Genomic DNA, 15,899 nt, shown 5'->3' with positions numbered 1-15,899 from the left:
TATTTTTTATTATTATTTTAAAAATCAATCAAGCAAAATAATATGTAGGCTACATGGTACCAATCACAGCTGTGGAGGCACTGGTATAGTTATTTATATGTAAGGCATTGATGTATGTATATATTTATATTAATATTAATATTTTTAATATCTTTTAATCATGACTTTTTATAGTGCTTCCTGTATTGTAATGTATTATATGTAATGTATTGTTGTTGTTTTCTTTTTTTCTTTGTTTGAATTGAATTGAATTGAAAATACTGCAAGAAATGTAAAATAATTTTATTTGGATACATATTTTAAAAATCACACTTTTCGTTTTAATCAGTGTCTTCTCCTACTTGCATACATCACAAATATGTTTAAGCATATTTTACTGAAAAGGATCAAAACAGTACAGTTCTTATATTGTTTCTCCAAACGGACTATAAATACGACTTTGTAACGACTTCAATGTGCATTATTGTATTTGTATGGTATTCTTGCTCCCTTCATATTCCATCACAAACATTTTAAGTATGTTTTACTCATGCAGCAGCAGCAGCTTTCCTCACAGAGTAGCCTGTTGTTGTTGTTTTGCAGGCTGCTCTGCTAGGGAGCTGCTAGCATCGCGGTGCATTGTGGGTAACGTTTGGCAGAGTTTACCTGCTGCAAATGTGCTGCAAAATTGAGTTTGCAGCACCTTGATATTGTGAATGCAAAACCAATAATGTAAGTATGTGTGTGTATGAGAAACATACAGTACAGTCTGCACAGAAAAAAATGCGTGACAAAACAATATTAGGAAAAAACCAAGGGAATGGCAAAAATATAATAGACAGGAGAAGTATTTTTTATTATTATTATTTAAAAAAAAACAATTAAAATATTTGAGAAGCGAAATAATATACTGTAAGAAAATGTAAAATAATTTTATTTGGAATCATATTTTAAAAATCACACTTTTCGTTTTTTAATCAGTGTCTTAAATTATTGCCACTGCTACATTTAATAACTGAATTTATAGAAACTTACAGTACAGTTTGCACAGAAAAAATGTATAACAAAAACAATATTAGGACAAAACTAAGGGAATGGCAAAAAATAATAATAAGTAATAATAAAATAAATATAATATAACATAATAAAATATATAATATAATATATAATAATATATATTTTTTATTATTTTAAAGATAAAATAAAATATTTGTTTCCCCCCTGCCTTTTGTTTATTGTATATCTTTCCTTCATGCACCTAAATGTATTCTGTAACCTGTGATCCTATGGATGGGTGGATGGGTGGATGGATGGGTGGGTAGCGAGGGGGATAGGGAAGGGAATTTTGACTTAACTTTGTAAACAGATCTGATGAATATCTATTTTGTTTGACTTATACATGTTTTGTATCTGTTATTTTCGTGGGATAAAATCTTTGAAAATCAATAAAACATATTAACACACATATATATATATATATATATATATATATATATATATATATATATATATTTGAGAAGCGACATAATATACTGCAAGAAATATTAAATAATTTTATATTGTTTCTCCAAACAGACTATAAATACGACTTTGTAACGACTTCAATGTGCATTATTATATTTGTATGGTATTCTTGCTCCCATCATCACAAATATTTTTAAGCTAATTTAACTCAAAAGGAAAAAAAAAAGAAAAAACAGCTCACTCCTACTGTATATTTTCTTATCCCACCCCATATATTTTACTGAAAAGGATAAAAACAGTAATTCCTACTTCATATTTTCTTATAATCTTATTTGTTTTTCCAAAAGGACTTTAATTACGACTTTAAAACGACTTAAATGTGCATAATTGTATTTGTATGGTATTTTTGCTCCCATCATCACAAATATTTTGAAGCAAGTCCTCAAAAAGGTTAAAAAACAGCTCACTCCTACTGTATACTTCCTTATCCCACTCCATCATATTTCATTATGACATCATCAGTTTCTTGCGCATTGATTGATGATTATCTTGCGTCTGTTTCGCGCTCTTGCAGCCATGCAGGCGTGGCTTCCAGTGAAACTTCCTCTGTTTAAAAGGACTCGCACACGTTTTCTACAGTAAGTTTCGCTGTCTGACCTGTGATGAGTTATGTGACACATTGATAGAGAGAAAGCATCAATGCGGAGGCAGAGAAATATGATTGCGGGTGAGTCAGACCACTTCAGGTCTCTGTTATTGGCAGTGTTGACAAAGTGAATTATAAAAAAAAATGCCCAGAATTTAAGGATGTTTATGAATTAAATAAATATAAATGTTTTTTAATAATATTTTCAAAAATATTTTTAGGATATCTTTCATATTGCATTTTTTTTCAGATTAAATAACTAGTATATCTCAGAATAAAATGTTTAATTATAAAACATTTTGGTTCAATGTCGACATTCAGCTGTAGTTCAACAGTACAGTAGTATGAGGAACCTTTTAGATCATAACCTGACACTTTATCCATCATAAAAAGTAAGCTCTGTTGGAATAAAGTAATATCACAACTATAAAACCATGGTATGTATGTCCCTGTAATAACCAAATGAGTGAAATGAGGTTTTAAAAATTATTTAGAAGAATACAGAGTCCAGTATAAAATATATTTATTCTATACAGTGTAAACAGTGTAATAAACCACTGAAAGGACAGAAACTAGGAAATTAACTTATCTATATGACATTATTGTTTATTCCTTGTTTTTATCATTGCATTTCTCATGTCTGTTTCTTGAAAATACCTTCATCTTTTTTAAATTGCCTCAGGCTGTTCAGAAAACATTTACAAACATTTAGAATAAAGTTATTTTTTTTCTGTCTTAGCTGTCTTTCTGCTGTGTGCTGTCAAGCTTCACTGCTCTGATGCACAGAATCAGCCCTGTGTGCCAAGTCCTCAGGTAAAAAGATGCCACTGTGTGCCACTCTAGTACATATATGTACTAGTCAACTGTATATTTCAGTCATTATTGAGCTAAGGGAGACTGTTATTCCTTGGTAAGCTCCTGTGAATGTACAGGGAATGTGAATTTGGACATATTGTACATTTAGACAGCAGGTTTTACAGATCATAATGTTATTTAATGTTTGCTTTTTAAAGTGCGTTTGACCAGCGGATACATTATTGTCATGAGCCATACAGCCATACATGCAACCATATTAACAGACAAAATAAAGATGTTTTGTCTTTTAGAGTACATGATATGGATTCACTTGGAAACAGAAAAACTAAACGGCCGAGCAAATAAGAGGTTGTGAAACATCAGAGAGGGAAACAGCACAAACTTGACTAAATTTACTCGTTTTATTTCTGCTCATCAGTTTGAAGTCTGTCCGTTTATGTATAACCTTGAGATATAAGATGACACCTGTAAAAGCAGACACAAGACAAGTTATTATCTTTGACATGTAAAGCATGACTACATTTAGCTTGGTATACCTGGTCCACAGACATCAAATAGCCTTATGCGCCTCACATTACTGGTATAAACGTCAGCCTTTTTTGTTTATGTGTTTGCAACAGTAATACAAAATCTTGTTACGAAAAAGTAGTATACTTCAAGTTTATTTTATGAAGTATACTTAAGTAAAGTTCAAGTATATTTCCCTGAAGTATACTTTGTGGTTAGTATACTAATATCAGTGAACTAATTCAATACTTCTTGGGACTAAATTGGCCCACTTTTTAGTTCATAAAAGTATACTTTTAAGTGTAAGAACAGTCAACTTTGAGTACACAACTACTTTACATCTAAGTTGTATTTTGTACTGCAACTATATTATACTAATAGCACACTTGAATAAATTTCTATTTTTTAAGGGACCACACCGAAGGCTACTTAATGCAGGATAATCTAATGGTGAGTTTTGTCTTCCAGGTGGCATGTTTTGAGCCAGCCGACTATCTGAATGCATCTGGTTCTGTCAGCGTAGAAGTGTGCGTTGGTAAGAAACTCATCATCTCCCTGGAGCACTTCTCTGAATACCCTGTTTGCCACTGGATCAGAGGAGCAGACCCAATGTTGACAGCGTAAGTGAATGTCTATGTGTGTGTGTGTGTGTGTGTGTGTGTATTTAGGTGTTTCCCCTATGATTAAACTGAGGCGTCTTCTTAAACCTCACCAGAAATGGAAGTCACTCTATCATCCTGCCACCACTTTCTGAGGCAGATTCAGGGGAATACACGCTGAGCTGTGAAACTAGCGACGGGACCAGGTCCTCCATGAATGTGTCTCTGCTGGTAGTGATGAGTGAGTAGCAGCTCTCTCATATCTCATCACCTCTCTACTAGTCTGACTGTTTGATGTTGTTAAAATGTAAAAAAAAATGTGTTTGTGTTTTCTAGAACGTCCCACAAAACCAAAGCTGACGCTCGACAAAGTAAATGTCAAAGGGCGTTCCCCTCTTTTCACGTGCACCTCTGAGGGCTGCCCAAAGCCCACCCTTGAATGGTCTCGGTAAGATGTTTAACTGATAACAATGTCTGACACTAACCTTATTAAAAAAAACATCTTAAAATAGTACGATTTTCTGAATAATCCTCCTTTTGAACAGAAAAAAAGTTGGGAAAGATGTTCATGCAAACAGTGAAAGGGCAGGTAGCACAATATCCAGTAGTGAATATGCTGATGGTGGAGTGATGTGCTGTGCCACCAACGCTGAAGGACAAGAATGCTCCCAAGTCTATGACTACGGTAATTAAATATTTCAACAAATTAATTAAATGCATCCTATAAATGATTCATCCATAATAAATGATCACAGACGGAAGCTAATTTGCTCAGTTTTCATTTCAACCATCTTAAAAAGTCATGCTGGGACTATCTCTAATAGATAGATAGATAGATAGATAGATGTACTTTATTGATCCCAAATTGGGAAGTTATTGTGTTACAGCAGCAGGCTATCCAAGCAATGCACAGGAACAGTATATAAAATGTACATGTCAACACTAAAGAAATATATCACTATATGACAATACACTATAAATAAACCTGACTACTACAACTGGCCTAAAAAAAATCTAAATTATAAACATAGAATAACCCACTAGCAAGTGTGCAACAACATACTACCGTTAGCAAAGTGTGCAAGTTAAAGTGTTTTGTTCTTCAATAAAAAATAATTGAGGTTAATTAATCATAGCAAACAATTATTCAGGTACAATTAAAATAAGTGATTGACTTGAGGCCCTGCTGTGTGTTTCAGACCCAGATAGTGACTCCTTGAGAAATGATGAGGTTTCTAATGTGACCGTGAGCCCTGGTGAGTCTTTACTTCTTCGCTGCCGCATACAAGCGTATGGGAGGCCGTCACTTGTGTGGGAGAATGGCAACAAAACAATGGACCCCACAACATTTGCATGCCCTTCTACAGTCAAGGGGGAGGTACAGTTATTCCCACCGACACCATTGAGATTTTCTTCTGATTTTCATGTGAACAAATTTTAATTCTCTCTTTTTATGGATGTCTTAAAACTTACATTGTAATACTTCTAAAAGTCTAAGAGATAAAGCACAAACTACTACATTAATCTTTCAAATCATAACAACTATACTAATACCACTAACTAACAACTATATAACTATATCTTTTTCCCAGATCTGCAGTATAAGAGACTCGCATAAAAAAAATCAGATGGCCTACCTGTTCATCGACTCAGTTAGTGTGAACCACAGTGGCACATATACCTGCAGGACTCAAAACAACAAAAAGTCTGTTCACATTCATGTCCAAGGTTAGTAGAACAAATTTCACTTTATTCTTTCTTTCTGTATGTGTAGTCATTTCAACTGTTCTTTCTAATGTTTAGTCTCATTTCATACCTTTTATTCATTCTTGTGTTGCCTCAGCTGAGGGTTTCATCTCTGTCCAGCTGGATAAGAGCAAGATCGTACCAGCTCAGAACCGCTCCTGTTTGCAAGCCAGTGTTTCCTACCACCCTGTGCTCCAGCACTGTTCCTGGGAAGCTCCTGATAAAAATATGACTAAATGCATCAGAGACAACTGGGTAACAAAACACAGGTAGATGCATGAAGCAATGTTTCTTGAGCTGAACTCCTAAAAACGATGCATAGCTGTCTATTAATGTTCATGTACATTTCTACGCTGATGATATGAGATTCTTTATTAAAGTAGTACGAGATTTGGATGTTTTCATATGAATGTTGTCTTCTCAGGACTGTGAAGCTATGTGATGTACTCAAATCAGGAGATTATAAATTACACTTGGAGGCTGGAGGACAAAAAGAAATAAGGACTATATCAGTGTGTGTTGTAGGTAAGAGAGATGTATTGTGTGCGTCTGGTAAACGTCTGGTATTAACTTCTGCACAATTATATCACTTTTAAAACGTAACAATTTTAAATGGTGCAAAGCTTATTGTCCACTGACTTTGTTTCAGACACACCAAAGTTCAAATTCAGGATCAACAACACCAATACCGTCACCTTTGAGACTGCGAGCCTTGTGCCTGCAAATTATACCTGGATGTCTTGTTCTTTGTCCAATGACAGGTATGCTGATTGTCAAAGCATTGTAGCCCTGTTGCACACTCACACTCAGATTTGCTCAAGTTTCCTGCTCTTTGGTCTCACAGCAGCTGTGAAACAGAGTCTTCCTGGAAGGAGATCCCAGATGCCTTTCAAACAGACTCTGATGTCTTGTGTGAGAAGACAATCAAGAGCTCTCTGAGCAGAAATCTAGTGGATGGACACCGTTTAAGGTTTCACCTGACAAACTCAGTTGGCTCCTGGCACTCCAGAGACTCAATATGCTACCCACTACACACCACCCCCGAGGCCTCCAAAGGTAGCAAGATTGATTTCACATCAAAATCCTACATTTTTTTATGACTGTCATGAGAAAGTGTCCTTCATCCCTGTTTTTAGGTGCTCAGAATACTGATGACGGCAGCTTGATGGTGCTGAGAGCGGGCAGTATGCTTCTGCTCCTGGCTTTGGCAGTAGTTATTGTGGTGCTCATGTACTTTGTCAAAAAGAAGGTACGTATTACACATTGACAAGTAGACAAACACACACACACAAGAACATGGTGCCAACCCCTTTGTGTTTCCAATAGAAACCCCAGTATCAGCCACAGCTTCAGATAATCCAGATGGTTGGACCCAATGACAACGATTACATCTACATAAACTTCAAGGATTTTGGGTACGACCTGAAATGGGAGTTTCCCAGGGAGAACCTGGAACTGGGTATGAACTACAGTATACCAAGCATTACACATGATACCACAAATACTTCATTACAAGTAATGTAAAAAAAATTGTAAATTTAAAAACCTGTATTTTAAATCCTATTTAGTACAAATGTATTATCAGCTAAATTTACGTATTAAAACTAAAAGTACTAGTTTACTCCTGCGGTTCCCAACCTGGGGGCTGGGCCCCTTCAAAGGGTCACAAAATAAATCAGAGGGGTTGTAAGATGATTGATGGGAGAGGAAAAAAGAAAAAAGAAAATTCTGCTACATAAATTTGGATTCATTTTTCAGACGTTTTTTTCTAATCTTTGCATTTTTGTTAATTTTTGGAGCGTTTTACCTCTTTGTGCCTCGAACAGTTATTTAGTTGCTTATCTATTTTAAATGAAATTGAAAATCCAGAAATGTTTTGGTGCACTGATGATGACAGAATGGAATGGCTATTTAATTTTATTGATTATAAATTGGCTACTTTTGTTTCTCACGCCAGGATGGTTTATTTGTTTAGTATTATTTATAATTTATGTTGCTACTCTGGTTTCTGCCATTTTCTTTTCTTTATTTTCTAAATAATGGTGTCTTGTAAGCCCGCTTGGGCTGGGCATATTATTTATACATGACACAATAATAATAAACATCAAATCAAATATTTAAATTCAACCATCTTAGAGGTTTAAAAGGGAAATCAGTCTTTAGTGGAACTAATAACAACTCATAGACATCTGAAAAACGACAAGGAGAACGTAGAATAGAAGTAGCATGAAATGGAAAAATACAAATACCTCAAAACTGTACTGAAGTACAGTCATGAGTACTGTAATGTCCATCATTTTCAGATTTTTTTATGTTATGTTTGGAAGTCTCATTACTATGTGGCAATAAAGTTACACTTGCCTGTAAGGTCGCTATGTGTGCTGAATGTTTCCGTGTCCTCCTCAGGTCAAGAACTGGGCTCGGGGGCTTTTGGCATGGTGGTCCAGGCTACAGCTTATGGCATTAAGAAGCCTGGAGTCTCACAGCAGGTGGCCGTCAAGATGCTTAAAGGTCAGTGTTTCAAATATTTATTCTGTGAGCAAAATGCAAAATGTTACGGAGGTCATTTCAGCAGCTGATGTGACATTTTTGACGCTGCAGAGAAACACCAGACGGTGGAGAAGGAGGCTCTGATGTCGGAGCTCAAGATGCTGACTCACATCGGTCACCATGCCAACGTTGTTAACCTGCTTGGGGCGTGCACAGAGACAGGTACCACTGCTAATTACACACCCAACTGATAAAAGCGTGTGGCTTTTATCAGATGGGATACATCTATAGTGCCATGATTTCAGATCATCTTAACCCCTTTAATTATTTGTTTTCCCCATATAGGACCCATATACTTGATTTTCCAGTACTGCTGTTATGGAGATCTACTGAACTACCTGAAGACAAACAGAGAGCTCTACCACAAGTCTGTGACCGACGCCTTCAACAAGGACCGTTTCAGCAACCTTTACCACAACCTGCAGCCGAGGAAGATCTCTGGGTGGGAACAATGGGGAAACAAGGGGTGGGAAGAGAAATGAGGGCAACAAAGGGGAGATCAAACATAAAGACAAGATTCTATATAAGTGCAGGCATATTTGTAAAATGACTCTGAACACTTTTGTGTTTCCTCAGTGAGCTGGACACAGCAGTGGACAATTACATGCCCATGCACAGCTCTACCGCGAGAGGGCAGGAGGAGATCGGCCTCCTCACCATCAACTCCGGTGATATGGACAGCTTTGAAGGTGAACATGCATGTTGTCAAAGAGATAGACTGACATATTAACAACTTCAGTTGTCCGAGCAGAGACTAACAGGTCCCTCTAAGCCGTGGTCATCCTAACCGATCCCAGTTTATCTGCAGACCCAGCAATGTATGAAGATCCACACGATCAGACAGAGGACCTGCAATCACTGACCTTTGATGACCTGCTCAGCTTTGCCTTCCAAGTGGCCAAAGGGATGGAGTTCCTCTCCTCCAAAAATGTAAGAAACGAAGGTCGAAACTCTTTGCATTTAAATCTGTAAAGCCCACACTCTTGACACAGACACCTACCTATACCTACCTACCTATACCTATTGTATCTCCAACTGCTGGTATGTTTTAGCCAAACTTTATGGACATTATAAAACATAAATGTAAAATTGTTGTCAACCAAGAAAACAAAATGTTCGAATGTCAAACTGCAGCCACATGCTTTGTGGATTATGTGTTGTTGAGTGATTGAAGTAAACCTCCTGATGATCGGTCCTGTCTGTCTGCAGTGTATCCATCGAGACCTGGCAGCTCGAAACGTGTTGGTGACAAAGGGCAGACTGGTGAAAATTGGTGACTTCGGACTGGCCCGGGACATCGACAACGACTCCAACTATGTCGTGAGAGGAAATGTATGAGGGTTATATTTTACAGCATTCATTGGTTGCTAAGTTCTGTACCTTTTTTTTTTTATCACTTCTCACACATTATGTGGGTGTTGCAGGTGCGTTTGCCAGTCAAGTGGATGGCACCTGAGAGCACCTTTCAGGGGATCTACACCATGAAGAGTGACGTCTGGGCTTACGGCATTCTGCTCTGGGAGATCTTCTCACTTGGTAACCATCACTCTCCATGAGCAATACATTTAAAAGACGAGCATATAATCAGTTCCTATTGCTAACTCTGTGTGTGTGTAACTCTCAGGTGTTACTCCGTACCCGGGCATGAAGGTGGATCACACGTTCTACTCAATGATTGAGAGAGGATTTAAGATGGAGTGTCCATACTACGCCAACGAGTCTGTGTACGTGTCCTCTGTCTGTATACAACCATTATGTTTCTCTATATTTAAGACACTGAGCAGTTTCAGAATCACCTCTGTACACTGTCATGATGAAGTTGATATTTTAACCACAATAATCACAATGAAGAGTAGCATTAAAAACTGTATGAGACGGCATAATAAATATACATGCTGATATAGATTTTTTGTGGCAACATCTGCAAGCAGTGGTGGAAAGTAACTAAGTGTATTTTGAGGTACTTGTACTTTACTTGAGTGTTTCTGTTACTATTTTCTGCTACTTTATGCTTCTACTTCACTACATTTCAGAAGGGAGTATTGTCCTTTTTACTTCACTAGTTATTTTAGTACTTTAATTACTAGTTACTTTAATACAAAAAAATCCACCAGTGCGGTAAGAAGAGATAAAGTTCTTTGTGTAGACAGATTCATATGAATTAAAAACAGGTTGAACTAGGGCTGTCCTCGACCAAAATAATTCTTTGTCGACCAACACTCATACAATTTTGTCGACTTACCGATTAGTTGATTTAATCGACAGATCTGTAAAACTGAAGAATCACAAAAAAGCGCAACTTTAAATCTTGTGTTTACCAGAATTGTGCTCATAAGTTTCTTGGAAATAAGTCATTCAGCATGAAAAAAAGCATAGAAAACGACTAAAAAACTAAAGAAATGTTAGTCGACTCAGACCAAAACGACTGATTAGTTGAATTAATCGACTAAGTTGGTTGAACTAACTGCACTAACAGATCTTTACACTTGTTTTAAGAAAGATTTGTTTGGATCCAATTGTAGCCAGCACTTTAGAACATTGTGGTATTTCTACTGTCAGAGATTGAACTGTATATAAAATAGTTAAACCAGCTCCACCTCGTCCAGCTACAACAGTAAAATTCCTCTTACACTACACATTAATACAGAATTAACAATTATACACTAATCTAATCTATATATAACACTATGAAATGGGCCATTTAACCGTACTTTTGATGCTTTAAGTACATTTTGCTGATAATACTTCTGTACTTTTACTTATTTTGAATGCAGAACTTTTACTTCTAATGGAGTATTTTAAATTGTTGTATTGGTACTTTCACTTAAGTAAAGGATCTGAGTATTCTTCCACCACTGTCTTCAAAAAACAAACACAGCAGTGCAGCGACCTTTGACTTCTCGATATCACTGGTAACTGAGAATCCAGATACGGGAACTATTGCAAACTATTTCATTTCCTTTCTCAATAACTTTGTTCTCCAGGTACGGGATGATGTGCCAGTGTTGGGCTCTGGATCCCTGCGACCGGCCATCGTTCTCCAAACTGCTGTCCTTCATGTGTGATCAGCTGACAGACAGAGAGGAGAAGGTATAGATCTGCAGAGCAACATTTTGTTGTTAGAAATAGTCTATTAACCTCCACGGCTGGACAAACATGTAAATTATATCCTTCCTCTTTCAGCTCTACCATAACATGCTCGACCTGACACCCAGCGACTATCAGAACGCACCGGCCGTTTTGGACATTTCCGCCTTGACAAAGCAGAACAAGACACAGTCAGTAAATGACTACTGTCGAACCCACGCAACCGAAGAAAGCAAAGCAGAAGTGTCCGACTCAGACACTGTGGCAGCTGAGGAGAAGCTTGAGAAGCCGTCTGATACGGAGTGATCAACAAATGTTCAAACCATTTCATCTATATATATATTTTTTTGAAATGGTTTAAAGTTTTTCTCATAGAGTGACAGTAAAATGCATCTGCTTTATATTCTCTTTTATAATAACAAAACAAGATTTTAATGATGTATGTGGGATTTCAGTCAATTATATTCTCACTATGAAAATGTGGTCTGAATGTAAATACAGTATTTTTGTTTTCTACTTTCTATCGTGCAGCTAAAAATGAAAGGTTTCATAAAATAATCCTAAATATTCTCAGGACAATAGACATGTGAGATATGGAGTTGTAACTTGTTTTCTACATTAGGCCTACATACTGTAGCAACTGATCAACTTTTGGTTTTAGGTTTGGTTTATCATATACACATCATATATATATATTATTATGCAGTGAAATGTGATGGTAATAGCAATTATTTTTGTACACATTTATATATATATTTCAAAACAAGCTTGCCTATTTGAAATATTTCAGTGGATTTGTTTTATTATTGTTTTTTTAATCATTATACCTGCAATAAAATGTACTTAACATATTAAACAAAAAAACGTGTAGGTCAGCTGTCTGATCTGTCAACAAAACAGTGATTTTTTGTTTCTCAGATTGTTTTAGACTAAATAATAATAGACTAACTATTCAGAATTTCACAAGAAAAGAGCAAATATTACAGAAAATAATTATAAAAGTATAAATATATACAATATATATATGTACAGGAAATCAGTGTAGAAGAAGTATTCAGATATTTTGTGTTGGAAGGAACTAATCCAGTCCTGTACTCAAAACCACACCTAAGCAAAAATATGCAAATATTATCAGCAAAATGTATTAAAGTATCAAAAGTAAAAGTACTCATGCTTTTTTTGCATTATTATAAAATTTAATACATCATAATTTATTTGTTGATAATATTTGTATTAATAATCGGAATCTGAAAATTAACTTAAGTTATTCAATAAATATAGTGGAGTAAAAAGTACAATATTTGCCTCTGAGATGTAATGGAGTAGAAGTATAAAGTAGCAGAAAATTGAAATACTCAAGTAAAGTACAAGTACCTTGAATTTGTACTTAGTTACATTTCACTACTGTAGGAAATAAAACCCCTGTAAATAAAATTGGTGTTGTAGGTATTGACTTCGGACAGCAGGGGGCGTAGTTTCACCATCAAGGTTATCTTCTTTATACAACACACACCTGTCAAAAACACACTGGAGATTTATCTCTTTTGTTTCTATACTCTTTGGTTTACGTCGGTTTACCTGGGAGAGGCTGCTGTTGCAAAACGGTGAGAACATTTATGAATATATTTATAAAAGAACACTTATGTATATGTATAATGTATTTAGCAGTATTGTTTCCTCTGTTAAATGAAGTTGCTCATAAGTTTGATAGGTTATCACAAGTATAGTCTGCCTTACTGATTGTTCAGTGTTATGAATGTTTTATAGGTGTTCTCCTCCCTATAGGGGCGTCACTGCCTTGAATAACAGCCTGTACCTGTTTATACATGTTCCTTTTTGTGAATTGGAAAACCATTTCCTTCATTGGAATAATAATCTGTAATCTGTCTGGAGCTGCAAAACATTTGATCATTGTGAATAAGGTAACACAGTTTATAGTCTAAGTATATAGTATATAAGTCCAATGCAGTGAGAGCCAAAGAGCAAATGTACTACGGAGTATTAGGGCCACATTGAGGGAAAAAACATCTGAGATTTACAGAATAAAGTCATAATATTACGAGAATTTTTTTTGAATATTATGATAATAAAGGCATAACTTTACGAGAAAGAAAAAGTCGTAATATTACGAGAAAAAAGTCAGAAATTTACGAGAAAAAAAGAAAATAACACGGAAAATTACTACTTTATGGTATTATGCCTTTATTCTCATAATACTATAATTTTTTTTCTTGTAAACTTCTGACTTTATTCTCGTAATATTATAACTTTATTCCTGTAATATTATGACTTTATTCTCCTAATATTATGACTTTATTCTCTTAATAATATGACTTTATTCTCGAAATCTCAGATTTATTTGTTTTCCTCAATGTGGCCCTAATACTCTGTCATACCATAGACCTACAACAATGATAAATAAAAATGAAAATGTAAACAAAAAAACAGTTATTCATTTCCACTAATTTTTTATAAGTCCACAGGGAGCCACTGGAGAGGAGCTAAAGAGCCACAGGTTGCTTACCCCTGCTTTAGGGCATTTGAAGTTGTCTGTGTGATATAAACTTCCGGTTTCTGTCTCTGGGCACTAGTCGTTGGAGAAACATATTGCCTTTAAACTCTTCAGCAAACTTTTCAACATGAAATGATGAAATATTAACCACACTGGCTGTGGTGCGCAGTGGTCTGTGTGTGTCCAACAGTGCGTTGACCTTTGTCTTGTCTGAAGGTCAGTAAACAGAGAGTCCCCATGCACAGCACAGGAACATGGACATCGCCACAGTAAATGCTCTTCCTTACGAGGAGTTTGTGAATATTTTGGGCAACGTGGTGGAGAAATGTCCTATTATAACAGCTGCCGTGTGGTCGAGGCGACCCTTTGTGAGCTTGACTGCTTTGGAGGCTGAAATCTGCCAATTCATCGATGCTCTCCCAGAGTCAGGTGAGGTAACTTGTTCTGTTTGTCCATGAAATGTGATTTACTCAGTGGTGGCTGGTGGATATTTGTCTAGGTAGGGCTGTGCCACATCCAATCAATTTCTGCAAACATCCCGGTTTGATTTAATTCAAAAAAAGTGAAGGTATCAAAAACACATTACTACTTTTCAGTTAAATAATTAACAATTATTTTATTCCAACAGGAGGAGTAAATAATGCTTTGATAAACACAACAGTATAAAATGTACTCAGTGGTGGAATGTAACTAAGCACTTAAATACAATTTTGAGGTACTTCTACTTTACTTGAGTATTTTCATGTTCTGCTACTTTCTACTTCTACTCAACTACATCTCAGAGGGAAATATTACACTTTCTACTCCACTACATTTATCTGACAACTTTAGTTACTTTACAGATTCAGATTATTAATACAAAATATAATCACATTACAATCAAATTACACATATTACTGGGTGCATTCCATATTTAAAACACACAAATATTGACAATTTGTATAATTTTTATTATTATTAGTAGTAGTAGTAGTAGTAGTAGTAGTTTTTTAGTTTTAGTAGTAATGTTTTTTTGTGTGTGACTGCCCTCTATTGGCTGGCCGTCACTGGGTTTACTCCACCTGTAATGTCACTGATGAGATACCTGTTTGTGTGCAGGTAAAGAGGGGATTCTCAGGTGCCACCCGGACCTGGCAGGCAGAGACCTGCAGACCGGAACACTGACCCGGGAGTCCCAGGAGGAGCAGTCTGGAGCCGGGATGGACCTGCTGGACTCCTCTGAAGCAGCTCGCATGGCTCGGCTCAACGAGGACTACAAGGAGCGCTTCGGCTTTCCGTTCGTCATCTGCGCGCGGATGAACGACAAGGCCAACATCTTACTGCAGCTCTCCGAGCGCTGCAGGAACGAGCGCCAGGTGGAGAGGGCGCGCGGCATCCAGGAGGTGAAGAAGATATGTCACCTGCGTCTTCAAGGTCTCGTGCTCCCTGATGCTCCGAACAAGTTATGAACCAAAATTACTGGAGTTTAAATATTGGATTTCTTCTCCTGCATGTGCCAGTTTAAAGGTCCCATATTATGCTCATTTTCAGGTACATATTTGTATTTTGTGTTTCTTCTAGAACATGTTTACATGCTGTAATATTAAAAAAAAAACTTTATTTTCCTCATACTTTTGGCCTGAATATGCCTGTATTAACCCTCTGTCTGAAACGCTCCGTTTGACGGAATTGCAACAGAATTGCGTTGCTAGGCAATGTGTATTTCCTGTCAGCTGATGTCATTCACATTACCCTGCAACCAGAAATAAACTGAGACACATTTAGTATGTTACGTTTAAAACAGTGAAATGGTCTAAATATTGTATATTCGTGACATCACGAATGGACAGAAATCCTGACAGCTTGTTTCAAATGTAGAGTTTCTGAATACGGGCTGTGTGTATTTCCCTGTGGATTGAGCGTTTCAATACTTTCACAGTATTTACGACTTAAGCCTGCTTTATAATAAAAAAAACAGGAAAATCTCACTTTTTTACAATATGGGACCTTTAAC

The 15,899-nt window shown here is 36.3% G+C and overlaps 2 protein-coding genes across 4 annotated transcripts; both read left to right on the top strand.

Moving 5' to 3' along the window:
* The first annotated feature begins 2,063 nt into the window (after positions 1–2,063).
* Positions 2,064–12,270, top strand: flt3 (fms related receptor tyrosine kinase 3). 2 transcript variants are annotated; one of them, XM_037757561.1, is made up of 24 exons: positions 2,064–2,170; positions 2,829–2,902; positions 3,881–4,032; positions 4,128–4,252; positions 4,348–4,459; positions 4,557–4,696; positions 5,211–5,389; positions 5,604–5,739; positions 5,855–6,026; positions 6,182–6,282; positions 6,407–6,518; positions 6,605–6,813; positions 6,894–7,006; positions 7,084–7,216; positions 8,164–8,268; positions 8,359–8,469; positions 8,593–8,749; positions 8,884–8,996; positions 9,116–9,237; positions 9,517–9,639; positions 9,732–9,843; positions 9,932–10,031; positions 11,292–11,397; positions 11,491–12,270. In XM_037757561.1, exons 1-24 carry the CDS (start codon positions 2,143–2,145, stop codon positions 11,698–11,700), a joined length of 3,045 nt encoding a protein of 1,014 aa, XP_037613489.1. In that variant the 5' UTR covers positions 2,064–2,142; the 3' UTR covers positions 11,701–12,270. The 2 variants fall into 2 exon arrangements, with proteins under 2 accessions (XP_037613489.1, XP_037613488.1); XM_037757560.1 differs by having other exon boundaries at positions 6,602–6,813; positions 11,491–12,269.
* A 681-nt stretch (positions 12,271–12,951) lies between these two features.
* On the top strand, positions 12,952–15,514 carry urad (ureidoimidazoline (2-oxo-4-hydroxy-4-carboxy-5-) decarboxylase). 2 transcript variants are annotated; one of them, XM_037756404.1, is made up of 3 exons: positions 12,952–12,998; positions 14,123–14,335; positions 15,005–15,514. In XM_037756404.1, exons 2-3 carry the CDS (start codon positions 14,161–14,163, stop codon positions 15,352–15,354), a joined length of 525 nt encoding a protein of 174 aa, XP_037612332.1. In that variant the 5' UTR covers positions 12,952–12,998; positions 14,123–14,160; the 3' UTR covers positions 15,355–15,514. The 2 variants fall into 2 exon arrangements, with proteins under 2 accessions (XP_037612332.1, XP_037612333.1); XM_037756405.1 differs by lacking the exon at positions 12,952–12,998 and having other exon boundaries at positions 13,867–14,335.
* Positions 15,515–15,899: the final 385 nt, after the last annotated feature.

Source organism: Sebastes umbrosus, chromosome 21 (assembly GCF_015220745.1).
Source record: "Sebastes umbrosus isolate fSebUmb1 chromosome 21, fSebUmb1.pri, whole genome shotgun sequence".
Classification (NCBI taxonomy): Eukaryota; Metazoa; Chordata; class Actinopteri; order Perciformes; family Sebastidae; genus Sebastes; species Sebastes umbrosus.
Note: the sequence above shows the minus strand (reverse complement) of the source record. Positions and strands in the feature narration are given on the sequence as shown.

Excerpts from the sequence above, each read along its gene's own strand:
- flt3 (XM_037757560.1), top strand. The coding sequence starts at position 2,143 with ATGCGGAGGCAGAGAAATATGATTGCGG. Across the intron at positions 2,171-2,828 it reads GCAGAGAAATATGATTGCGG|CTGTCTTTCTGCTGTGTGCT; the intron begins GTGAGTCAGACC and ends TTTCTGTCTTAG. Across the intron at positions 5,390-5,603 it reads CTTCTACAGTCAAGGGGGAG|ATCTGCAGTATAAGAGACTC; the intron begins GTACAGTTATTC and ends TCTTTTTCCCAG.
- urad (XM_037756404.1), top strand. The coding sequence starts at position 14,161 with ATGGACATCGCCACAGTAAATGCTCTTCCTTACGAGGAGTTTGTGAAT. Across the intron at positions 14,336-15,004 it reads CGATGCTCTCCCAGAGTCAG|GTAAAGAGGGGATTCTCAGG; the intron begins GTGAGGTAACTT and ends GTTTGTGTGCAG.